At 38.7% G+C, this 26,531-nt stretch overlaps 3 protein-coding genes across 3 annotated transcripts; 1 reads left to right on the forward strand and 2 right to left on the reverse strand.

The window, feature by feature from the left end:
• The first annotated feature begins 2,808 nt into the window (after positions 1–2,808).
• Positions 2,809–14,702, forward strand: LOC133794101 (B-box zinc finger protein 22). The gene is made up of 3 exons (XM_062231295.1): positions 2,809–3,174; positions 12,681–13,109; positions 13,991–14,702. Exons 1-3 carry the CDS (start codon positions 2,992–2,994, stop codon positions 14,267–14,269), a joined length of 891 nt encoding a protein of 296 aa, XP_062087279.1. The 5' UTR covers positions 2,809–2,991; the 3' UTR covers positions 14,270–14,702.
• A 357-nt stretch (positions 14,703–15,059) lies between these two features.
• LOC133794103 (protein ROOT INITIATION DEFECTIVE 3-like) lies at positions 15,060–17,987 on the reverse strand. The gene is made up of 2 exons (XM_062231297.1): positions 17,349–17,987; positions 15,060–16,435 (listed from the first exon to the last, which is right to left on the reverse strand). Exons 1-2 carry the CDS (start codon positions 17,791–17,793, stop codon positions 15,609–15,611), a joined length of 1,272 nt encoding a protein of 423 aa, XP_062087281.1. The 5' UTR covers positions 17,794–17,987; the 3' UTR covers positions 15,060–15,608.
• A 360-nt stretch (positions 17,988–18,347) lies between these two features.
• Positions 18,348–21,244, reverse strand: LOC133794102 (protein VTE6, chloroplastic). Its single transcript, XM_062231296.1, has 5 exons — positions 20,791–21,244; positions 19,891–20,144; positions 19,366–19,489; positions 19,130–19,234; positions 18,348–18,742 (listed from the first exon to the last, which is right to left on the reverse strand). The coding sequence occupies exons 1-5, from the start codon at positions 21,181–21,183 to the stop codon at positions 18,647–18,649; spliced, it is 972 nt and encodes a 323-aa protein (XP_062087280.1). The 5' UTR covers positions 21,184–21,244; the 3' UTR covers positions 18,348–18,646.
• Between the last annotated feature and the right edge of the window lie 5,287 nt (positions 21,245–26,531).

A 26,531-nucleotide genomic window follows, 5' to 3' on the forward strand; every position in this document is an offset into this window, starting at 1 on the left:
GATTCCATTTCGATGGTATATCAATGCCATATCGACGCAGAACCAAATCAACATATATGGCATCGATTCAACATCGATATACCATTGATATTATATCGAAAATAACATCTAAATTAGATGTTCGCTCCAACATCGACATATAATCGATGTACCATCGACATACAATCGATGTACCATCGACATACAATCGATGTACCATCAAAAGGCTATCGATTTTGGAATGGCACCCACATATTTCCAGATCCGAAGAACATATCAAAAAATGCAGAAAAAATACCACACTCAACAACAGAACAGTTCGAATCTAATATCTAACGATGACATTTCAAATTCACAAGTAGATAAATGAAATGATACTTACCCATGATTTTTCTCTCAAAAAATGTCAAGAATGACAATTTCTTCACTTGACATGAAACTTCTAGATCCGAGCAGTACAATTTCTTCACCGGTTTGACTGTGAAAATCGACAATGGTTGCTGTGAAAATGGCGTAAATGATGGATGAGAGAGAGAGATAGAGAGAGAAAATGAGGGTATTTTTGTCCAAAATAAGGGAGGAGGCACATTAATGAGAGAATTTTCATGATGACATGTTAAAAAATTTAACTATATTTATGATGCATATAGTGTAAAATTTCCCTATGAAAATCACACTTTATCCATTCAATAATAGTTTATCAATATATTTGGGAAAGTGTGTTATATCTATATATTTATAAAAATAAATTGCATTTTTGCCTCCGAACTATGACCACTATATGATCGTACCCATGAATGATTCACGATGTTAAAAATTCCCCATGAACTATGCACGATACTTAAATACGAGTCTTCTGTTAGATTTCGTCCTAGGTGGATAACAGATTGATGATGTGTCATTTTGTTTGTTGATGTGACACTACCATGTGTAGAATAATTAACAATTTTGCCTCCCGAACTTTGACTGTTACCAAATAATACTCATTTTATTAAAAAAATTAATTTATTTTTCTAAAAATAATAATTAAATCCTTAAAAAATTAAATTTTAATTAATAACAAATGACTCATTTGTAGTTTTACTTTTTCTTTTATTTTACAATATAAAATAAATATATTTTAGAATGAAAATTTAAAATAAATACTAAAACAAAGAAAAAATATTAAATTAAAGAAGAAGACGAATGACGAATAACTAAAATAAATAAAAAAAACTTTTAATTTAAGAAAAGGAGGACGAAGGGAAACAAAACCTTGTTTTATGATTTATTTTTAATTTTTATTTTAAGATATATTTATTTTATATTGTAAAAGAAAATAAAAAGTGAAAAAAATGATTTGTTATTACTTAGGTTTTATATTTTTGAGTTTTTAAAAATTTATTTAATTAGTTTGAAACTTTTAGTATTGTTTATTTTCTTAATCTTTTAAAATAATTTATTTTTAAGGATATAATTATTATTTTTAAGAAAAAATATGAGGTTTTCTTAAAAAAAAATTAGTTTTAATAAAAATGGCACAATTTAGTAGTGGTTAAAGTTTGAGGGGTAAAATTGTTAATTATTCTACACATGACAGTGTTACATCAACAGTCAAAATACCACATCATCAATCTGTTAGCCACATATGATAAAATCTAATATTTCAATAACATGTATAATTTAAGAAGAATTTTTAATATCGTAAATTATTTAGAGGTACAATTATATAGTGATAATAGTTTCGAGTATAAAAATACTATTTATTTATAAAAGAATCATGATATATGCAATTAAAATTTAATATTTATTTACAAATTTTGGTTGGAGATATAATTGTTCTTTATAAAATTACAGTTGGAAATGAAAGCCACGGTTGAATTGAATGCGAACACCAAACCAAGGCAAGAGAATTGACTCCGCGTTTGGCGAAATGGGAAGCGGGTGGACCCTACTTCTACACCACCCTCGTAATAAGAGCGTGGCATCCACTGTCCAAAAAAGATATTTGTTTCCCGCGCCACGACAGACTGGAGAAGATGCCACGTAGACCACACCTTAATAGCCTCAAAAAAATATCAACAGTCCCAAATTTAACTTATTATTATTGGATTATTTCATGGTAGGGACTTTAAAAATAACAAACATTGACAGGTTCTCTTTTTAAATTTTATTTTTTATGTGTAAATAATTTTTGACATGATTTTTGTAATAATAATAATAATAATAATAATAATAATAATGTATATTACAGTTATTTAGAGTATTTTATAAAATTTTAAAAAATTTAGAATAATTTACATTAACAAAAATTAAATACATAAAAATATTAATCACGTGTGTAACAAATTTTTAATCTTATAAACTTTTAGAAAAATACTATAAATGATTTATATTTTTTTGGATACTGCGTTTTGTCTCATTACTTGTTTGGATCCTGTGTTTTGACAAATTACTTTTTTGATCATATATTTTGTAAAATAGTTAAAATATAACACTAAACTCAATTTTGATAAAGAAAAAATTGAATATAACAACATAGTTTTTAAGCAGAATAATTTTATTTTTGTTCTGAATTATTAATTTGGTAAATTATTTATAATTTTAGTTAAAAAAATATGACCAAAATCGAGTTTAAAATTATATTTTAACAATTTTACAAAATATAAAGTTCAAAAAAATTAATTTATTGAATCATATAATCTAATTAAATAATAAAAAAAAAATACAGGTACCGAAAATGACTGCAATATATACAGTATAATAAAATAGATCCGAAAACTTTTGTGGGGTTTGAGAACAAAAAAGAACTTTTTTTTTTGAACCCCGTAGAAATTTCCATTATTATTATTATTATGTACTAACTAGCGCACACTTCCGTGTAAGAAAATCACGCCCCTTTTTCTTTCTTTCTCGCTCCTCCTCCTCCTGATTTTAGAGAGAGAGACTACAACTGGATTCTTCTTCTTCTTTCTCTGTTCAGGATCTTTCAGAGAGGAAAAGAGACAAGGAAGTTAGGATCGAGGGGGGAATATGAAGATACAGTGCAACGTGTGTGAGGCGGCGGAGGCGAGCGTGCTGTGCTGCGCGGATGAGGCGGCGCTGTGCTGGGCTTGCGACGAGAAGGTTCACGCCGCCAACAAGCTCGCCAGTAAGCACCAGAGGGTTCCTCTTTCTACTTCTTCCTCTGACATGCCCAAATGCGATATCTGCCAGGTACCGATTGAAATTTGCAGTTTTAGTTTCGTATCAACAATTATTATTACTCTTACTGTTTTTTTGCAATTTGATCTGAACGATTCGAATTCTGATTAGTTTTTTTTAGCAAGTATTTTCTTATTTTTATGTGAGATTTTTACCAGAATTGAGTCCTTTTGAGAATAATATTTATAGAGATTAGCTGTGCGTGATGTTCCTTGGTTTCTGGAGAAATTAGGATTATGTGATTCTGCTGGGTGGCATTTCCATAATAAGTAGGAAACTAGAGGAACGCCATAATTTTTTTTTTAAAATATAATCAAGATTTTCCTGCATATATATATATATTGAATAATAGGAGAATAGTTATAGATTAGTGGTATTGTGTTCCTGAATTCTGGATAAATTATGATGAGAGGTCCTCTGGGTGAACTTTCAATTGTAAAAAAGAAAAAAAAAACTTATCACTAAATATCATATCATTTTTTTTATTAACATGTGGACCCCTTAGAAAAGTGCTAAAGGACACTCTAGAATGGTGCTGGCCTGGCCATCACTACTAATAAGGTGAAACTCACCTAAGAATTTAAGGGCTATTTGGTTGGGTGTAATGAAAATATTGAAATAGATTTTGTAATTAGAATATGAATAGGAATGGAATTAAATAAAATTTAATATGAATAAGAAAATTTAATTAACAAAAAAAATATTGCACACCTATTTTTTTTTTTTGGAATAGTTCCACCAAAATAGTAGAAAATCGTTCCATTTGATTGACATTTCAACCCTTTAGATTGAAACCAAACAAAAGAATTGTTTTCTATTTTAATTCCTTATTTTTGTCCAACCAAACATGATGGAGCCACTTGTATTAGTATGTGCCACGAGTATCTTTGAGCAACAATAGTTTATGTTGTTGTATGATTAAATAGTAAAACAAGCATGCCTTTTTTAGCTATATACGAGCTCCTCCTATGTGAGCGTTGCCTCAATGAGCTTCCAAAATGCGAGTGTCATCTCAACAAGTTCTTCCTTTGAGTTCCTCATGTGCGACCACAGGCTCCCAAAGTGTGTGGCATCTGAGCTCCTCTTGTGTGGGCATAGTCTCAATGAGCCCCCAAAGCGTGTGTCGTCTGAACAAGCTCTCGTACGAGCGTCATCTCAACAAGCTCTCAAAGTGCGAGTGTCATCTTAATGAAATCTTCCTACAAGCTCCTTATGCGTGAAAGCAAGCTCTTCCTACTAGCCCCTCATACGCAACCTTGAGCTCCTAAAGTGTGAGTGTCGTCTCAACGAGCTCCTCCTATGCGAGCGTCGTCTCAACGAGCTCTCAAAGTGTGAGTGTCATCTGAGCAATAAGAAGAAAGACTTCAAAAAATATCATAAAACTCATAAAATTCATAACAAGCAACACATAATTCTATAACAAATTAATGAAATTACTAGTTATAAGCCTTTAAATCATAAACTAAGTTCATTAAAGGTTCAAACGAAAAATCCTAATTAATAGATGAATGGTAGAATTAAAGTCTAAACATAAAGAAAGACATATTCCAACTCAAATGTCCAAGAACTCATCCCTATTGTTTGTTGGGACTTTCTGTAGAATAATCAAATTGTATAGCTTGACCATCATCTCCATCACTATTGGAGGGGCTGAGAATGTTAGTGTGTGAGATGAGGAGAGCGAGAGAGGGTGCTGAGGAAGATGAGAGGAGGGAGAGAGCGTAGTGAAGCTCCTGCAGTGAATGAAAAGAAAGAAGAGGGAAAGGTTTTTAAAATCCCATATGTGCCTTAAAAACAACCAGGGCTATGTAAAGTTGAAGGGTAAGAATAGAAGCCTACGCCTCACGGACTTGAGGCGTAAGCCTCACAGCAAACGTATGAAGCATTTTTGAATTACCTCGTCTCAAGGCGTATGCCGTGACCGTTTTTTAAAACCATGCTTCCTGCGCAAGCACGAGCCTCTTGTGCGACCAGACTAGATGCCCCACTCACAAAAGTGCAATTAGACCCCTTAAGAATGCAATCAAACTAAATGTCACACTTACAGAAGTGTTACCCCCTCATCAGGCCAGGCGAGCATAGGTGCGCGCAGACAGGTGTGTGCGTGCGCAGGCGCGCGCATCAGGCAGTTGCACGCGCATCAAGAGGTTAGCGCGCGCGCACATGGGCGCAGGCTTGGGTGGAACGGACACCACCGAGCCAAACAATTATTCCTTGGGCGCTTTATGGTGGAAAAGGAGCCTAGAGGGGTCTAGGATGGGAGGTTAAAAGGGCTTGATGATTTGAGCTTGGGAAGGTTTCCAAAAATGGAAATATGTCTCCCAAGAAAAAATCATATATGTTCCTGCCAGAGGGTTAAATCTCCAGAATCCTCCTTAGAGGGGGTGACCTTGGTGCCCCCAGGGGGGGTTCTTCGGCCAATGCCTAGGGACGGTGTCTAGGCCATTTTTAGGTGTTGCTAAGCTTTGGAAATGATGGGAAATCATGTGTTGGTATATTGGTGCCTTATGGCACCACGTGGGTTGGTGCGCACGCACCTGTGCGCGCGCGCGCGTCTGACTGGTGGCGTGCCCCTGGGCGTCCCCAAGGCGTCTGATGATGGTGTCCCTACGAACAGGTGCATTTGGGCAGTTTACATGACGGTTGCTAGGGAAGATCTGAGGACGATTCAAGTGGAGCGTCGCGACCCTTGGAGGAGATGCCAACAGTTGATGTCCCATGAGCTTGGAGCTGGTTGGTCCAGCAGACACCTAGGTGGTTGGGGTTGTCAACCATTGCCACTGTTGGCATGTTATTTATATGGCTTGGGCGCCTGAGGCATCAGGGTGTGATGTCCAGCGCAAGTAAACTTGTATTCTTTGTTATTTCTGAGTAATATACAAAGATGGGAGAGAGCTCCTGTAATTGTGGTGTGTGCCTTTACTTGTGTTCGTGCATGTTTATTTACCTGATACATGAGAGTGTGTGAGTTTGTGATCCGAGTATTGTTTGTGTGCGTTTGAGTGTTGGGTTGGCTGACTAAGTTGGGGAACTTAGGCCATCACAGGAAAAAAAATACATAGTATAGAGTGACCCTGTGACAACTGGTATCAGAGCCAGGTTTCGTGTTGGGAAACTAGCAACAATGGTGACAATGTCAAAATTGAGAGAAAGGGTGGAACGGCTTGAGGAGTGCGTTGGTGCCCCAGCGGAAGATACTGAAGTCAGTTTGTTCGTTCGTGGTGATGAGCATTCGGAGCAGCTGACTCTTCTGGGGAATGCTATCACGGACTTGCAGAAGGATGCCACTGAGAGGATCGGTGTTATCGGTCAGGCGATGACTGAGATGGAGAAGGATCTGTCCGAGAAGATCAAGACGTTGTCTGAGGACGTCTTAGTTCTTTCACGGTCTCTGAAGGACCGAGCCATGGCATTGGATGCGGATATGGCTTTGTTGAAGAGGGTTATGGCTAATCAGGGCTTTGAGTTTTCTGGTAGTTCCTCCATGGTCAAGGTTCCTGAACCGAAGACCTTTAATGGCAGTCGTGATTCAAAGGAATTAGAGAATTTCCTTTGGGATGTCGAACAATATTTCAGAGCCGCGAAGATTCCGGATTCTGAGAAAGTATCGATAACCAGCATGTATCTTCAAGGTGACGCCAAGTTATGGTGGCGCACTAGGATGGAGGATGATGCTAGCGCGGGCCGTCCCAAGATTGAGACATGGGATGTCTTGAAGAAGGAATTGAAAGATCAATTCCTCCCTTGCAACACAGCGTGGGTTGCGAGGGAGTCCCTCAAAAAGTTGAAGCACACGGGAACCGTAAGAGATTACGTTAAGGAATTTAGTTCCTTATTGCTGGATATTAAGAACATGTCCGAGGAGGACAAATTGTTCAACTTTCTATCAGGTCTTCAGCCTTGGGCATAGGCTGAACTGCGAAGGCAAGCGGTGACGGATCTACTCACTTCCATTGCTGCGGCCGAAAAGCTGGTAGATTTCGAATACACAGCCCAGACTTCGCAGGGGAATGCGAGCAAGAAGTCTAACAATGGTGGGAAGAAGAAGAAGAACAACAAACCCTCGGGTTCTCAGGGAGGACAGAGAAACGACGGGAAGAAGAAAGATGGTGGAGGAGGGAACGAACGGAATAGTTCCTCCAACACATCTGACAATCGTGGCAAAGGGAAAAATGGGGGCTGCTTTATCTGCCAAGGCCCACATTTTGCGAGGGAATGTCCATTAAGAGGCAAAGTGAACGCTATGGTTACCAAGGAGACTGGAACCGTGAGCCAAGAAGGACAACCCCGTATGAACCCTCTACAGTTGTTGAATGCTTTGACAGCGGGTCCGACTACCCAGTTCAAGGGATTGTTGTACGTTAAAGCTTTTGTCAACGGAAGGGAAGTGAAAGCCATGGTTGACTCTGGTGCGACGAATAATTTTGTTGCACACCGAGAGGCGGAGAGACTGGGTCTCGATGTTGTTCAGAGTTCCAATAAGTTGAAAGCTGTGAATTCAGAGGCAAAGCCGATCCAGGGTTCGGCTAGGATCACCTTGAAGGTTGGCTCATGGGAGACAGAGAGCAATCTAATGGTGGTGCCTCTTGATGACTTTGATCTGATCCTTGGAATTGAATTTCTGAGTGCGGCTAAAGCCATGGTGGCGCCGCATCTGCGTGGAGTGATGATATGCGACGAGGCCGTGTTTCGTCGACGCTGTTGCTGGGAACCAAAGTAGGGAGAAGGGTATTGAGCTGCAGTCGGCCAAGCAGTTCAAGTCAGGTTTGAAAAAGGGAAACAAAGCTTATGTCGCGGCGTTGATAGAGATCAAGCCAGACCAAGTTGTTGAAGTACCAGATTCTGTGGCTGAGGTATTGGCGGAGTATGCTGACGTGATGCCGCCTGAGTTACCAAGGGAATTACCACCAAGGAGAGCCATCGATCATAAAATCGAATTAGAACCAAGGACAAGGCCACCGGCCAAGGCCCCTTACCGGATGGGTCCGACAGAATTGGCTGAATTGAGAAAACAGTTGGATGACTTACTCGACGCGGGGTTGGTACAGCCATCCAAGGCTCCGTATGGTGCTCTAGTTCTTTTTCAAAGGAAGCAAGACGGATCGCTGCGTATGTGCGTGGATTACAGAGCTTTGAATAAAGTAACAGTGAAGAACAAATATCCAGTGCCGAATGCTGCAGATTTGTTCGATCGGTTATCTAAGGCCTCGTACTTCACAAAGCTAGACCTCAGATCGGGGTACTGGCAGGTCAGGATCACGCCGGGGGATGAGTCAAAGACTACGTGCGTGACGAGGTATGGCTCTTTTGAGTTTTTGGTTATGCCGTTTTGGCTGACCAATGCCCCGGCTACGTTTTGCAACCTTATGAATGATGTTCTGTATGAGTTTTTAGATCGTTTTGTGGTGGTTTATCTAAATGACATTGTTGTTTATAGCAATACTTTGGTAGAGCATGTGAGACACTTGAGGCAGGTGTTCTCGAAGTTGAAGGAATTCAAGTTGTATGTTAAGAAAGAGAAATGTGAGTTTTGCCGGCAGGAAGTCAAGTTCCTCGGGCATCGGGTTAGTAAGGGCAAGTTACGAATGGATGGAGATAAAATCAGGGCAATAGTTGATTGGGCCGCTCCGAAGAAAGTGGCAGAGTTACGGTCATTTTTGGGTTTGGCAAACTATTATCGGAAGTTCATCAAGGGGTATTCAAAGAAAGTGAGTCCTCTAACAGATCTTCTGAAGAAGGACAAGCAGTGGTGCTAGTCTGAAGAGTGTGCGGAAGCCTTTGAAAAGTTGAAGGTGGCAGTATCTTCAGAGCCTGTCCTTAGGCTCCCAGATTTTGAATTACCATTCGAAGTACACACTGATGCATCCGACAGAGCATTGGGTGGAGTATTGGTGCTAGAGGGTCACCCAGTTGCATTCGAGAGCAGGAAGCTAAAGGATGCAGAGCAAAGGTACTGTGCTCATGAGAAAGAGATGGCTGCAGTGGTACATTGCCTAGATGTCTGGCAACATTACTTGCTGGGAACGAGATTTACGGTGGTCACCGATAATGTGGCCAATACGTATTTCAAGAGTACTTGGCTGAGTTCGATTTTGTGTGGGTTCACAGACTCGGGAGGCAGAATCAGGTTGCTGATGCTCTGAGCCGAAAAGACGTGGAGACTTACATTGCGGCGTTGTCTCAGGTGGAGACAACCTTTCTTAGCCGGGTGAGGGAGCAGCCCCTGCTCGATTCTGAATACGCCAAGTTGAAAACTCAGGTCACCGAGGGGGTGGTGCGAAGATATTGGCTTGAAGACGGCTTGCTATACTCCAAGGGTAGCAGGTTGTTTGTTCCGAAAAGTGGGAGTTTAAGAACAGAACTGTTGCGGGAAACACACGATCCACAGTGGGCAGGGCACCCAGGTGTGGAGCGGATGATGGCTTTGTTAGCTAGGTCCTACTGTTGGCCTAAGATGGAGGAAGACGTAGAGACGTATGTCCGGACTTGTTTAGTTTGTCAGAAGGACAAGACTGAAAGGAAGAGAGAGGCAGGCTTGCTACAACCTCTGCCTATCCCGGAGCATCCGTGGCAAAGCATCAGTATGGATTTTATTGTGGGGTTTCCGAACATTGAGGGGATGAGATCGATTTTGGTTGTTGTCGATCGTTTTTCGAAATATGGTATTTTCATTCCCGCACCACATGCGTGTACAGCAGAGGTGGCTGCTGGTTTGATAATGAAGCATGTGGTGAAATACTTCGGTATTCCAGTTGATATCATCAGTGACAGAGATTCTCGGTTTACGGGAAGGTTTTGGACCACTTTGCTTAATATGTTGGGGTCAGATTTGAAGTTCTCCACTGCAAATCATCCCCAAATTGATGGTCAGACCGAGAGAATGAATCAACTGCTGGAAGAATACTTGAGACATTATGTTACTGCAAGCCAGAGGAACTGGGTGGAGTTGTTGGATGTGGCCCAATACTGCTACAACGTTCATCAGTCTTCGGCCACAGGGATGAGCCCTGCAGAACTAGTGTTTGGGAGACAGCCACTGACGCCGCATGAGGTGGCGAAGCAGAAATCTCAAGGTTCTTGTCCGGCTGCATATCGGTTTGCGAGAGATAGGACCGAGTTGTTGGAACTAGCGAGGGATAGTCTTGCCAAAGCTTCGAAGAGAATGAAGAAATACGCAGATCAGCGTAGGCGGGATGTTGAGTTTTCTGTTGGGGATAAGGTTTTGTTGAAACTTACACCCCAGATTTGGAAAAAGGTGACTAACAAGCGTTACCACAAAGGTTTGGTGCAGAAGTACGATGGGCCTTTCGAGATTGTGAAGAAAGTGGGAGCGGTGGCTTATAGGCTGAAGTTGCCAGAAAGATTTAAGGTACACCCTACATTTCATGTAAGTTTTCTGAAGAAGTTTCATGATGATGGTTCAGGTTCGAGGCAACAGGCAGTAAGAGCTCCTCCCACTGTGAGGAAGCAATTCGAGAAGGAAATTGAGCGGGTGCTTGAGCATAGAGTACTTGGTGCCAGCAAGAAGAATCAGAGGACGGAGTATCTGGTTCAATGGAAGGGCGAGGATGTAGCTGATGCTACTTGGGAGAAAGCAGTGTCCTTGTGGCAGTTCGAGGACCAGGTGAATGCGTATCTCCAAAACATCTCGACGAGGACGTCGAGTTCTTCTGGTGGGGGAGGTCTGTTACCCCCTCATCAGGCCAGGCGCGCATAGGTGCGCGCAGACAGGTGTGTGCGTGTGCAGGCGCGCGCGTCAGGAGGTTAGCGCGCGCGCACATGGGCGCAGGCTTGGGTGGAACAGACACCACCGAGCCAAACAATTATTCCTTGGGCGTTTTATGGTGGAAAAGGAGCCTAGAGGGGTCTAGGATGGGAGGTTAAAAGGGCTTGATGATTTGAGCTTGGGAAGGTTTCCAAAAATGGAAATATGTCTCCCAAGCAAAAATCATATATGTTCCTGCCAGAGGGTTAAATCTCCAGAATCCTCCTTAGAGGGGGTGACCTTGGTGCCCCCAGGGGGGGTCTTTGGCCAATGCCTAGGGACAGTGTCTAGGCCATTTTTAGGTGTTGCTAAGCTTCGGAAATGATGGGAAATCATGTGTTGGTATATTGGTGCCTTATGGCACCACGTGGGTTGGTGCGCGCGTCTGACTGGTGGCGTGCCCCTAGGCGTCCCCAAGGCGTCTGATGATGGTGTCCCTACGAACAGGTGCATTTGGGCAGTTTACATGACGGTTGCTAGGGAAGATCTGAGGACGATTCAAGTGGAGCGTCGCGACCCTTGGAGGAGATGCCAACAGTTGATGTCCCATGAGCTTGGAGCTGGTTGGTCCAGCAGACACCTAGGTGGTTGGGGTTGTCAACCATTGCCACTGTTGGCATGTTATTTATATGGCTTGGGCGCCTGAGGCATCAGGGTGTGATGTCCAGCGCAAGTACACTTGTATTCTTTGTTATTTGTGAGTAATATACAAAGTTGGGAGAGAGCTCCTGTAATTGTGGTGTGTGCCTTTACTTGTGTTCGTGCATGTTTATTTACCTGATACACGAGAGTGTGTGAGTTTGTGATCCGAGTATTGTTTGTGTGCGTTTGAGTGTTGGGTTGGCTGACTAAGTTGGGGAACTTAGGCCATCACAGGAAAAAAAAATACATAGTATAGAGTGACCCTGTGACAATAAGTGTGATCAGACCAAATGTCACAGGAGTGCAACCATACCGGATGCCACCATTTGTAATAGGAAGATTCTTCTTGGTGTACTATTACTCTAGAGAATTCTCTCTCAATAAGAGAACCGTGGACTGGGCCAAAGTTTGGACCGAACCATGTTAAAAAGATTAGTGCCAGTGTCCGTATTAGACTCCACCTATTGTGATGTACATAATGTTTTGTATGAGATGCCTTTCTTCCTTTTTTAATGGAGGGATCTGTTCTTGGTTCCTTGTATTTTAAGGCCGGTGTCTTTGGTCTACTCCTTATGGGCCATTATGTCTTTAGAAAATAAGATTTGAGATTGAGGAACATTGAAGCAATTCTGCTTGAAATAGGCAATTTGTAGGCCTCAAGGCCATTAACAAGTGAGATTTATGGCTTAGAGACTTGCAACCCAGACAGGATAGGCATAATAAGCTTTATCTAAGCTTCAAGATCTTACATTTCCTCAGGCAGTCCTTGGGTCATGCGTGCTGCTATGATGACATGTCCTTTCCACTTTTCATTTTCTTTGCAAATCTTTTATTCTTGCGTTTATATGTACTAGGTCATATAATTTTTATTCCTTTCTTTAAATTTTGTTGGAAGTGATGATCTTACGCTTCGTGATCCATTTATTCCATCAATTTTAACATTCAAAGAACATCAATTTTTTCATGGCTAAAAAAAGGAAAATCATTTTTGTTTTAATTTCCTACTTTTGCATTACTTCCTGATTGTTTATATATATAAATTGTTTAACATCAATTAAATTATGCCTTTTTTATTTTGGTCAACTTAAATAAATGCGCCATGTCTTTGCAGGATACAGTTGGATATTTCTTTTGTTTAGAGGACCGGGCTTTACTCTGCAGAAAATGTGATGTTGCCATACATACTGCGAATTCCTTTGTGTCCGGTCACCAAAGGTTCCTGCTCACTGGGGTGAAAGTTGCTCTAGAGGCAACTGAACCCGTTGAGTCCTCTTTAGGCAAGTCAGTTTCTGGGGGAAAAGGGCCCGAAAAAAAAAATTATCCTGTGTCAAAGAGTGAAACCCAAATTCCACCAGTTGGAGAATATAAGGCATCGACTGTCCATGTTGGCAGTGGCGTTCAAGATTTTACAGCACCAAAGATGTCATTTACTGGGGGTTCCACTGCTGAAAGCATTCCCCAATGGAACATAGATGAATATATTGGATTAACTGATTTCAATGAGAATTATGAGTTCTTGGGTAATGGGGGGACCTCCAAGGTATGCTTCTACTTTTTAGCGATAATTCAATTTTGAATACATTGGAAGAATGCTAATTTGGCTACCTTTGACTTGAGTATAGCCTACTGGTCATTAATGAGCGTCCTAGAGTGTATATGGGGAAGGGATCTTGTTTGTGTTTTTGTGGTTTCTCTCTCTCCCATATCCCCTCTGTTTGAAAAGATGGATTATAATTGTGTTACATTGTACTTTTACTTTGTTTATAAAGTCTAAATATACTATTCTTTAAGGTTGATTTATTAAGGGAGTGAAAATTTCTTGGTTGTCCAAGAACAAGGTGAAACATTGGGACAAAGTGGTTTGACAGTCATGTAATGAACCATAAAAGAACATTTAAACTTACAGTTGCTTTAGCAGGTTAAACTTTGAGGATAAAAGAACATTAAAACTTACAGTTGCTTTAGCAGGGTAAACTTTGAGGATAAAAGAACATTTAAACTTACAGTTGCTTTAGCAGGGTAAACTTGAGGCTGTTTGATTATGCTCCTCTTATAGGCATTTTTCGGTGATTAGGACAAGCCAATGCAGTCCTTAGTTACCTTTTTGCCCACAGGAAACCTTTGAGGCAAAATCCTTTATATGGTTCTGCACTAATAGGTGACACTCTTCTATGATCGCTTAAATTTTCAGGACACAGACTTTTGATTTACTTGTAACACAATAAGAATTGCTATATGTTTGAATTATCATTTCGGTGAAGCGTGGTTATATGCTTCTCAACTATGTTAGTTGTGAACGGACTTACTTATAGCCTTACAAGTTTAGGCAATCATATTCTTTACTTGTAATTGTTTTCATTTATCTGTATCTACAGTTGCACCCGTCAATAACTGTGTATTTCTTGTGATAAACTGTGCCAGGCTGATAGTGGTAAGCTTGGAGAGTCTGAGTCCCCAATTTTAAGGGCAGGCGAGGAGGAACTTGGCGATGATGAGTGCTTAGGTCAGGTACCAGATGCATCCTGGACAGTGCCACAGATGCCTTCCCCACCGACTGCCTCGGGGTTGTGCTGGCCTAGAAGTTCTTATAGTTCATCAGATTATGCTATATCTGTTCCTGATGTGAGCTACTCGCGGCTGCAAAATGCATCCTATTCTCAATCTAATGGTACTATCTCAAAACGTCAGAGGCAATTCTAAACACCGCTAAACGTTCCTTCTGAAGTTTAATTTTCGTAGGATTTGCTGAGCTGCAGTTTGGCCATTGCCTTTTTCTGCTTTTACTCGTGAAATCAAAGCAATTGGGATGGACAATATTCACGTGGTTTCCAGGAGAGGAGAATTTGTCATCTCACTTGCTATAAGCATATTCTAAGGTTCATGCATAAGTGTATACGTATTATCGTCTCACTTGTTTTTGTTTTTTGTTTTTTGTTTTTTAAATATATGAATTTGTTATCATATATAATTTCGTTGATGTATATATGTAATGTAGGGTGTCTTAGATATACATCGACATATTTATGTAGTGTAGGTCTTCACTTGGATAGGAAAGTACACTTTATTTTCTCATTCATTTTAGTGGAGATAGATTGCTTGTTGCTGTTATAATAAAAAAATATTTACTTTTGTATGTCTAATTCTGTACAACCATATTACAATGGCTAGATTTAAAATCGGTTAAAGGCCATAATCCTATCAAAAATCAAAATCAAAGGTTGGTAACTGAATCATGGTTCCCAAAGATAAAGTCCTCATTTTTCTATTTTTTTAAGAGTAGGTTTTGTTTTCAATAATGTTTATATATTATCCTGTATTTTAAAATCGTACATATTTTGTACCCTAAATTCAAATTTAATTAATAAAATCTTACCAATTTAATCAAACTGTCGTCAATTATGTAAGTTTCAAATTTAAATTTAATTACTTAATTACATATAACTGATGATAGTTTGATCATATTGACAAAATTTTATCTATCAAATCTGAGTTTAGAGTATCAAATATGTATAATTTTAAAATACATGGTACCATATGAGCATTATTGAAAACAGAGAGTACCAAAATGATACTTTGCAAAAACATAAGGTACCAAATGAGTAAATTTCTTTGTTTTAATTTCTTTTTGGGTCTTTTCCACTATATTTTCTTAATGAAAGAAATTATATAAGTAGTGTACGTTATTGTTATTATTATTATTATTATTATTTTCTCGCGTTTTCTTTTTTAAAGAAAGGTTATGTTTCTTCTGATATGATGCACAATCAGACCCAAAAGAGCCTGTTAAAGATTATGCATGGCCTACTTGTAGATTTTTTTAGCAAGAAGTGAACCCGAAAGATGGCTTGAAGAGGGGTATAAAGACTAAACAACGGAGGAAAATGCATGGACTTTCCTCATTCAATTCATAAAAAAAATTCATATATATGTGTAGAGTAGAGACATTCTTTAATGACATACTATTGTGAGTCACATAAAATGATATTTTTCAACAAATATGGCTAACATTTTAATTTTTGCAAGATGTTGTTATGTATGGCTATTCTCTTTCTTCTTTGGCTACTTCTTTAGTGCAACTTCCAGTATTAGAAGCTCTTTTGGCTTCTTTAAGAATAAGCTCCAAAAGCCTCTCATACATAGCAATGGCGGACTCTAGCATTTCAATTGCTCTGCTCCGATCCTTCTCTGCCACCGCCAATGTATCTTCCATTTCCATCGTTTCCTTCACATTTAAACAACCAACCCCTTCACTCCCAAACAACACATACTCATACCCAACTCCCATTCCAATCTCTTTCCCGCTTCTCATTCCCGAAGCCACCACTAAATCACTTATGCCCACTCTCATCTCATTCCCAAGACCCAAAACCACTTGCCCATTTTCAGATTCCCAGACCCAAACGTTCCCATCTTCAGAAGCCGAAACCAGATTCCTTCCATTGTTCACCATTGCCAAAGATACGATTGCTCCGTTATGATGATTCTGAGCCCATTTCACCAGCTCGTCCTCTGTTCCATTCCTGGGAGATTTTCTCTTCCCCATTCTGATTGAGCCTTTGTAGATTGACCCATCTGAGCCCGCGGCGTAAAATTCTGATTCCGATGGGTTTACAGTGATTCCCAGAATGGAGCAAGGGAAAACCACGGTCCTGAGATGGGTTCCTCGGATGAGGCTCCAAAATTTACAGGTTGAATCCATTGAGCATGAAATGATCTGGGAGTTGCATAATCTAGTACCGGAAAGAATGGCAGTGACTGAATCGGAATGAGCTGAAAACTTGTGGTGTGTTGAGTGGTTTGTAACTTCTTTTGCTGACCCCAGAAGTTGGAAGATTGGTGTGAGAACAATGGTGCCATCATCACTTCCTAAAAGGTAACTTGCAAATGTTACAAGGCTTTCCTTGCTAGCATTTTTGTCTTTTTGTTTACATACATGTGTAGTGTTTTGCCTCAATGCTTGCCAAGGCTTTACTTTGTAGTTTTGGTGCATAAAACAAATATAACTAAAGCTCTAGGACTCCCACTGAGGCGATCTTTTGCATATAGAAACAATAAGTGAAAACAACAAGGATGAAAGTCTGTGTAACCATTGGGTATCCTGATTTTGAATATTTAATGACTACTTCAAATATAGTACTCCCAAAGTTAGAGCCATTAAATTATTTTCAATGGAGATATGGTATTATTTTGTTCGATATTGATGCCTATTAAACTTTGACTTTATACTTTCGAATAAAAAGAGAATATATTGGACAATTTTATACTTTCAGTGTTTCTCGACCCGTGAACAGTTTTCGGCGCAATTTTTTTATGAATGTGCATATTGTAGCTATTTAGGGCCTCCTGTAAATTTTCAGAAAATTCCGAATAGTTTACAGTACTGAAAACTAGTTTCAAACATGTTTTCCACGCGCATAAAAAAAATTAGTCACGCGTGCAACATGTTTGAACTTAGTTTTCGATACTGTAAACTATTCAGAATTTTTTAAAAATTTGCAGGTGATTCTAAATAGCTACAATATATATGATCATAAAAAAAATCGTGCTGCACAGGTCGATAATACTGAGAGCCCTACCGGTAGAGCTTAAAGTAAAACCCCTGTAAGAAAATTCTTCGATGAAGATTTTCTCAGGACTCGAGAGACGTGTTTTTGTTTAAATTTAACAAAAATAATAAAGTACGTATATGTATGGAAGTATGCTATTCATGAATCATTTATTTATTTAAAGAAAAAACCCCTTTTTTCAGAGCTAATCAGAGACATGTATTAGCTCTAACCTGAGATGAGAAGTGAGCCATCTTCACTGATAGTAAGACAAGAAACTGGCCTATCATGAGCAGGAAGTGAGTTGAGGATATCCCCTGAAGCGACTGAGAGTGTATACACGCTGCCTGAAAGGCCACCAGCAAAGAGATAAGAACCATCCGGAGTAGCAGTAAGAGGGGCCACAAGTTCAGGGACAGGGAGCTTATGAAAAGCTGTAGAAGACCACCAGTTATAGAGATGAATTGAGCCAGAAGCAGTGATAGGAGAGATGTGGGATGCTGCAATGGAAGTCTTCCCGACGAGGGTGAGGCCTCGCCGAGGCGATCGGCTGGCAGAAAAGCGGGTTACAGCCGTGCCAGAGGAAGCTTCGTAGGCAATGATGGGGCCATCAGGAGAGCTTGTGAGAATGACTTCATGTGGGGAAGAAGTAGAAGTAGAAGAAGAAGAAGATGACATTTTTTTTTCAGTTTGGCTGCATGACAATGTTTAATAAAAGCATGGAATAAAAGGAAGAAAATAGTCTACAAGTGGTGGCAAAACGAGAGTTGCATGATTATGGTTGGTTTGTTCTTAAAAGGCGTTCAAAACAAGGTGTTTTCCTCATCTAAAAGATTTGGCTGCTTCTGTAATTCTGTTTTCACTAGAGGGCATTTTTTGTGTGACGCAACACTTGATCAGGTCCTGTTGTTTGGACATTTTCTGGGAAGGTTGTTGGATTGAATTTTCCTTGAATATCGAATCTTCTTTAGTTTGGTTGTCAAGAGATGCCTGGCACTAGTGGACAATTATATCTTTTGACTTTTGATAGTTGCTAAAGCAAATTACCATTCATTCTCAACGATTTCACAGAACCATCTTTTTATATAAAATAAATCTTAAATGGAAGTATAATTTTATAAAATTTAGAACAGTTATAAATATAGACATTTTTTTATACAAAAAGTCTCTTACAAATAATTTTATGAAACTATTTTTTTCCAAACTCTTTTCTCACCAAATTTACCTAAATGTAGTTAATCAATACTGAGATTATTTTACCACTTAAACATTCACCTTATCGAAAAAAATAGAGATGTTTCAGTGAATAAGTGGAACTTTTTTTACCATGACAGAGTGAAAAAAGAACAGAAAAAAGATTTACATTTATCTTGTATTATCAGTGTTGCACCGTTTTGACTAACATTGACAACTATGCTTTACAATGCCCTTAGTGCAATTCTTTAGTGACTGATTTCTTTAAGCACTTGTTGGCATTGGCACAGTGTCAAGACACCCGAAGTGATGCCCGCCGGGAATGGCCTAATAAAGGTTACATCCGCCAGTTTTGAAGGACAAATTGCTGCATCAACACTGCCAAAATGCTGCCCATTGATATGTTTATGACATTCACAGTGTCGTTGTTGAGCTGCAATGAAAAGATAAATAGAAGCGGCTTGTAAGACACTGAAACAGAGGCACACCACAAAAGTAAAGCTTATCTCATCAGATCCTAAACCCTTGTCAACCAGCAAAGCAAAAAAAGAGGGAGGGTGTTCTGCAACAAATTGCAGTACTGGCACCCAGTTGCAAAACCAGCAGCAAATATATACCTCAGTGCCAATGTTTCAATATCTCAATTGAGGCCAGCAACATGTTTAGTAATCCTGATTCAGGCTGCCCATATCAAACTATTACGCAGCCCCAAAAAATATACAAATTCATGCAAAAACCAACTAGTTCTTCTACCGCATGCGAACTGAATCAAAAAGTGATAGGACCAACAGAAAGCAATAGTCTTGACATGGTTGCTTACCCATCGAAATCCTTCCTTCTCTTGAAGCGCAGCACCAATTATGCTCTCGCCAAGATTAGCAATTTGGGATGCTATTACGCATATAACAGCTTCAGGTGCATTTATCTGTTCGAAAAGTAAATTACAACAGTGGAAAAAAATGTCAATGTAAACGATGAGAAAATGTCCAAAATAACACATAGGTGCAAAACAAACAACATTTATTCAGATAGAAGTTTGAATAAAGTAATGAGTACCTCACCAATGAGACAGCTAACAAATGCAAGAAGAATTGACGCTAAAAGTCCAGCAAAGGTTCCTTCAACACTAACAGCCCCTTCAGTACCTCTTGGAACTGCCTTAAATGTTGTAACTAGGTACCTGGACATGAAGCACAGCTTATAAAAATTGGAACTTTTATTTATCTAACATAAAAGCAAAGAACAAAACACGAGAAAGTATTGCCTTTAAAACAAACATTTATTGGTTATTAAAGCCCCTATTTTTTTTATAAATAAAAACAAATTTACTCAAATAAGCAAAAAAGCCATGATTTTACCATTTCTAATTTGAAATACTGATGAAAAAAAAGGATCAGATACAAGAAATTTAACTCTTAGCAACTTGGTAGAAACCATAACAAACAACCAATGAATGATATTTGATTTCAAAAGTTTTCACCTACGTGATACTTGGCGAATACGAGAGCTGAGGTAAATACTAATGAAATAGATGAAGACAATCCAAATCAACACTCACAAAAGCAGCAAAACATAACTTACGTTGTTTTGCCATATGCCTTTCCTATCTCACTTGAAACTGTGTCGCTTAACTTAGTACAGAAACTGGCAACAAACCCTAATTGCCAAAGTCGAGAATAAGCCACTCCCCCTACTCCAAATATTGAGAGAAAAGCACATATACAACCAGCAGTGCTGGAACCAACAACACTGCCAGGTCCTCGTCTTCCTTTCCTCTTCTCAGCGACTCCTTGAGCCTCCTTTTGTGCCATTTTCACCTTTGTTGCTGCTGTGCCCTGTTAGAACAGGTCACACAATTACAAATTAAGCAACTATTTGCTTGAATATTGGAGCCACTTAACAATTAATCCTAATATAACAAATTCTACATGAAGTGGGGAAGATAGGAGTGAACCAAATCTGATAGCAAAACAAATTAGATTGGCTGTGATCTAGAACTAAAATTACAACAAGTCAAAGTGCATGCAACAATAATTCTTAAATTAAATCGACGAGTCTTGGATCACCCACAAAGCCAATGAATGACTACAACCTACCTAAGATCTTCAAATTAACCATGATTCTCCAAAAATTATGAGATGCGTCAAATGCACGAAGGATCAATGATATTCTAAGCAATCAAATGAGTCAAGATTATAATTTAATCACTATCTGATATGAAGGGTTCAATTTTTAGAGTCTGATTTCCACATGGATTTTGCTATAAAATGGTTTCATGACAAACCGACCAGACAATCTTCCTAATTCGATCATTTACAATGCTGGTTGTCTTCACCCAAAAATTTAAAAAGCCAATGAAAATGACAAGTCCGTAATCAAATTATATAAACTATCAAAACCCACCAACCAACTGTTTTTATTAAATATAATATATACGTATAAAAATATGATTGTTTAGAAAAAAGGAGAAATCTTGCTTACAAGGACGAAGTATGTGGCGACAAGAAGGAAACCAGAGGAGCCAAAAGCGCGCCAAGTGAGAGTGCCGAGCAAGAAAGCAGCAGCAATGCCGGAAAGCGAGAGGCCAGTGACCAAAATCGGGGAACCCAAAACGAAGATGACGAAGTTGCTGAAAATGGCGGAGTGCCACGTAGGAGGGGAGGACTGAATAAGGTTGACTGCATCGGATAGGAGGGTTTGAAGGTTCAGCGCCCGGACCGTGGTCGACATCTTGAGTGGGGTGGCTGGCCTGTGATTGGGATTTGGATTTGGGGTTAGGGTTTTTCTGGAGGAGAAGAGCGAGGAATGTTGGAATTGGAATGAAGGAATTGGAGAGGGTTTGATGGGCATCAGCAGAAGACTTGACAAAGCCATTTTTAAATGTTTTACATTTGATTTTGAGTGTGATCTGTTATGCTTCTTAGTTAAGATATAGAAAAAGGGAAGAGGCTTATATAGAGGCACTACACATTTTCATTGAATTTTTTTTTTTCTAATTTAAAATTGATCAATTTTGCATAATTTTTTTTCCAAACTAAGCAAATAATTTTTTTTAACCTTAATGTGAAGATCCTAATTAAAGTTGTAAATTGATGATTACATTTCATATCATTTGGAGTGTGATGTTGGTTAGAGTTCCTAAACCTAAATTTAAGAGTCTAAGTAATAGATTAATCTAGGCTCTATTAAGGATGATTAAGACTTAACTAAAGTATTAGCTAGGCACTAACTTATCTAAATGTCTAGAATCATTTATTTTGCTTTGTTTTGACTTTTGAGGAAAGAAATATGCATAATTAAAGGTGGTGCTAATTTTTTTAATAAATATCTTTAATACATTCTAATTAAAAATACTATTGCAAATAACATTTTCAATCACACTATTCAATTACTAAATTATAATTGTGTATGAACCCTCTATGTTTGTAATGCATAATATATTAGTTACTATCAAAACGATATGTCTTTAATATATTTATGCATCTCTAGAAACCATAATTTTTAATAAAGTTTTTTTTTCTTTTTTTTTTCTCAATTGATGTAATTTGTATTTTTGACAAAAAAAACTTATTGATATTTATGTTTTTGTGGTAAACTATTCCTTAAAATTTAAAGATGATGTTAGGTAGATATTGTGAGTACACTTTTTAAATCATATAGTGGTAATTAACTTTAATTGTTTTAGTTAAATCATTATATTATATATACGGATTATCAATTTGAATACTTTTCACAAATATTTAAGAATTATTATCATAATTCAAATATATATAAAATTAGGACAATTCTTCTATAGGAGCTTCATTTTAAACCTTATTGGTGGGGCTCTCAGTGTTTCTCGACCCGTGAACAATTTTCGGCACGATTTTTTTTATGACTGTGTATATTGTAGCTATTTAGAGCATCCTGCAAATTTTCAGAAAATTCCAAATAGTTTACAGTACCGAAAACTAGGTTCAAACATATTGCTTTCCACACGCATAAAAAAAAATTATTCACGCGTGCAACAATATGTTTGAACTTAGTTTTCAGTACTGTAAACTATTCAAACTTTTCTAAAAATTTGCAAGAAGCTCTAAATAACTACAATATACACGGTCATAAAAAAAATCGCGCCGAAAACTGTTCACGGGTCGAGAATACTGAGAGCCCCATCGGTAGGGCTTAAAATGAAGCCCCTATAGAAGAATTCCCCTATAAAATTATCGGTTGCAAATAAAATTGTAGACTAGGCTACTCTAACTTTGGGGGAATCATGAATAAAAGCAAAAATCAATTGAAAAAGATAACATCAAAATTACAATGTATGGAGTAATGTAGATACATTTTTTTAACAAACGTATGAAAAAATCACTATGTTGAAAATCAACTATGTAATGTCTCAATTTCTCTAATAATGCTTAGTGTCTTGATTAGGGGTTTAAAAGGACAATAATTGAATTATTATGTGATCATATACATGATTATATGAATTATGTGAGTTATATTATAATATGACTATATTGGCATGTTTAAGTGTATTAAGCATGCATGTGAGCTCGTTTCTTATTAAAATTACATTTTCGTAATTTTGGCTAGTTGATGACATATTTAAATATATATATATATATGTGTGTGTGTGTGTGTTTTATGATTGAGACCACATTATTATGTGAATATATTTTGGTTATTCGGCACGAGACGATCCTAGGGAACAAGTTAGTAGTTTAGTCATAACGAGGTCAAATACTCGGCTTGGGGTGAGCCTATGGATATTTTGTAGATTTAGTACATTACTGGGATTTATCGGGTAATGGGAAATTATTTGGTGATTATTTGAGGATATTGGAATTAACAAAAAATTATGAGGCGTTAATTGTGATTAGCGAGAAGTGTGGCAAAAGATGATTTTGCCCTTAGTGGGCTTTGAGAGGAAAGTTTAGACCTAGGGGCATTTTAGTCTTTTCATGCCCATGGATAGACTTAGTCTATCAGAAACCTCAAAAGTAACCAGAAAACACACAAAAACACTCACTATTTTCCTTTCTCTCGTTACTCTCTCTCTTGTTCTTGTGCTTTGGCTCCAAGTGGAGATTTGGAGTGGCTTGCTGTTTTGAGGCTCAGATTGGATTAGAAACAGCTCAGGGGTCGTAATTCTTAGTTGAGGTAAGATTTAAACCCTGTTTTTGTTGAAATTTTGGTTTGGAGTTTTCTTGAGTTTTGGAACTCAAGGCTTGAATTTTGTATTTGGTGGATAGTTTGTTAAGTTTAAGGTTGGATTTTGATGTTTATAATGTATTGATGATGTTTTGGGACTCAATTATGGGTTTGGTACTGCTTTGGGTTGAATTTTGAGGGAATTGGTTTGGGGGAAATGTTTGAAAAATTGGGTTTACAAGGTCGCGTCACGGCCCTGTTCTTGGGGCATAGCAACCCTCATGAACTCAAAGGCCAAGACAGTTATCTGAACCGCCATGGCGCTGTGACACTTGGTGGGCTGCGCCCCGACGCGTGTCCAGTGAAATAGGGTCAGGGCTCTCTGACTTGAGGAGAGTCGCAACACTTAGTGAGGGGCACCGCAACTCAAATTGGGATTCCGGAAGTCTTTATTTACTCGATATTGATGGATATCGCTTATTATGGTTGTGATAGGGTACCACTAGGGCTCGATATGGGATCGTTGTAATGACCCAAATTTCCTAATAAGGTTTATGACCTTTATTAGGAGGCCAGGAGGGCCATAATTGATTTATTATGCCATTAAATGATTATATGCATGTTTATGTGAATTATATTATTATATGATGATAAATGCATGCATTTGGGTCCACTTTTAATTATAAGGGCATTTTGGTAATTTGGCCCGTTAAGGGCGTAATTGTGTATTTTCATGCATGTTGGTGAATTGTGAGTAAGACCACATTATATGTGGATTTGTTCGAGCTTTTTGGCATGAGACGATCTCGGAATGCAAGTTATCAGTTTGGTTATAACGGGGTTAATTTCGAGGCTCGGTGTGAGTCTCGGGGGTAATTTGGTGATTAGAACATTACCAAGAATTAAAGGGTAATAGGATATGATTTATTAGTATTTGAGAATATTGGGAATAACGAGAATTGGATGGTGTTAATTATGATTAACGAGATAGGTGGGAAATGACGATTTTGCCCTTGGTGGCTGTTAAGGGTTTTAAATAGGCTTGGAGGCATTTTGGTCTTTTGACCTTAAGATATATATGAACCATTAAAGCTGTAGAAGGCTGTAGAAAATAGAGCATCACCTTCACCTTCTCCCGATCATCATTTTCTCTTCTTTTTCTTTTGAATTTTGAAGCTTCTTTTGAGGAACCAAGCTAGGGAACCAAGCTTTGATGATCTAGAGTTATGTTCTACCGTTGAAGAGGATGTGATATTGAGATTGAGGTGAGTTTCTAGCCATTAAAACTCATGTTCTTGCTCTGTTTTTCTTATTGAGTTCAGTTGGTTTGAAAGTTGAGAATTCAATGGGGTTTTTGGCAAAGTTTGGTTAGGTCATGATGCCTAGGACATGTAAAATAGATATTTGGGTTCATTTGGGGGTTTGGATGGATTTTGGAAGCATGTTTTTCAGGTTGGAAATGGAAAACTCGAAGGAGGAAGAACCAGGGTTGTTTCAACCTAGTCTTAGCGCTGTAGCGCCCAAGGGAGGGCGCTACAGCGCTGTCCAGGGCCAGACTGCCCTGGTTGTAGCGTTGGGGCGCTAGGGGGGCAGCGCTACCCTATTTTTCCTTATGCATATTTTGGGCACTTTTGAGGGTTTTTGGCTTGGGGTTTCAATTCCTAAGGTTCGGGATCGAATCTACCAACCGTTTGAGTACAATTTGAGGTTTCAAGAGTGAGGTTTAGATCTTGAACCTTTTGTTGCTCATTTTCACTGATGGAAGTTATATTTGGTTATGAATGGGTGATCGCTAAGGGATTAAAGGATTGATCGTTCTCAAGAATCGTTCTTAACGTATTTCTCGCTCGAACCAGAGGTAAGAAAACTACACCCAGTATGTAATGCATGTGATGCATGAGAAACATGTGATTAGGGCATGACATGAATGTTGAATATGAGATTGTTCAGAGCTTGAGTCTCTCCATTTGTGCATGATCATAATTATGCTAGCGACTGTTAAGTAAGCATGCTGAATGCCTTACATTTGGATATTTGACATATGATATATGCCTGGTTGCATTGCTTACTTGTGAATGGCATTAACTCATTAATCAGAATTGGCAATGGTGTCAGTATTACTGTGAAGTTGTGACTTACTAGTCAAGTTCGGCAGTAGTACTGAGCACTGGTCGTATGGTATTGGCTTAAGAGTCAAGAACGGTTTTAGCGTGTTTAACACAAGTCGAAAAAGATTAGATCTAATCGACATAAGCATTGAATGACTCATCATGAGCATTAATGTTTGACTGACCTCAAGTTCGATGAAAACTAAAAGCGCTTGTCTAGTCTAATGGCTAGTCATCCAGAGCCAGGGCCAGGGCCAGGGCCAGAAAGCCCAGGTGACTGCATCGTCACATGGCTAAGGGTGCGGAACCCATGTTAGTGACTCACTCATTTGAGCCAGGGTCAGAAGGCCCAAGTGACTGTATCGTCACATGGCTAAGGGTGCGGAACCCTTGTTAGTGACTTACTCCTTAGTCACTCATCTGGTTTGAGGCTATAATCCCAACATGGTTATCAGAACCTCAAAGTGTTAATCACTCATCTGTTTTGGATTGACTTGATAGTCATCCATATAGGAGGGCAGGGCCCACAACCATCATTATTTGGACTTATTTGCATGCTTGAATATGGCTATTATTGCTAGGCATGCTTGTTATGATTTTGTAACATGTTATTACTATTTATGAGCATATTGAGTTTTATTGCTAAACTTCGGCTCACGGGTGCTATGTGGTGCAGGTAAAGGCAAAAGAAAGCTGGACCATCCTTGAGTTGGAGAGTGTATATATGCGGCTGCTCGACCGCCACGACCGAGGGTTTAAAGAGGAACTAGGGTTAAAACCTATTTTGCCGCTTAGGTCGGCTGGTTGTAAATCTTTTGTTGTAATTAACATTTGAATTATATTTTTGGGATCCCAATGTATATGGTAAACGTTTTAGTGAAACGTTGTATCTTAACCAAAATTTTTAACCCTAAACTGCTAATCATACTTAGTTACACGATTATGGCCAAATGACTCGATTAGTGAGTTTAGCACTGT

Source organism: Humulus lupulus, chromosome 8 (assembly GCF_963169125.1).
Source record: "Humulus lupulus chromosome 8, drHumLupu1.1, whole genome shotgun sequence".
Classification (NCBI taxonomy): domain Eukaryota; kingdom Viridiplantae; phylum Streptophyta; class Magnoliopsida; order Rosales; family Cannabaceae; genus Humulus; species Humulus lupulus.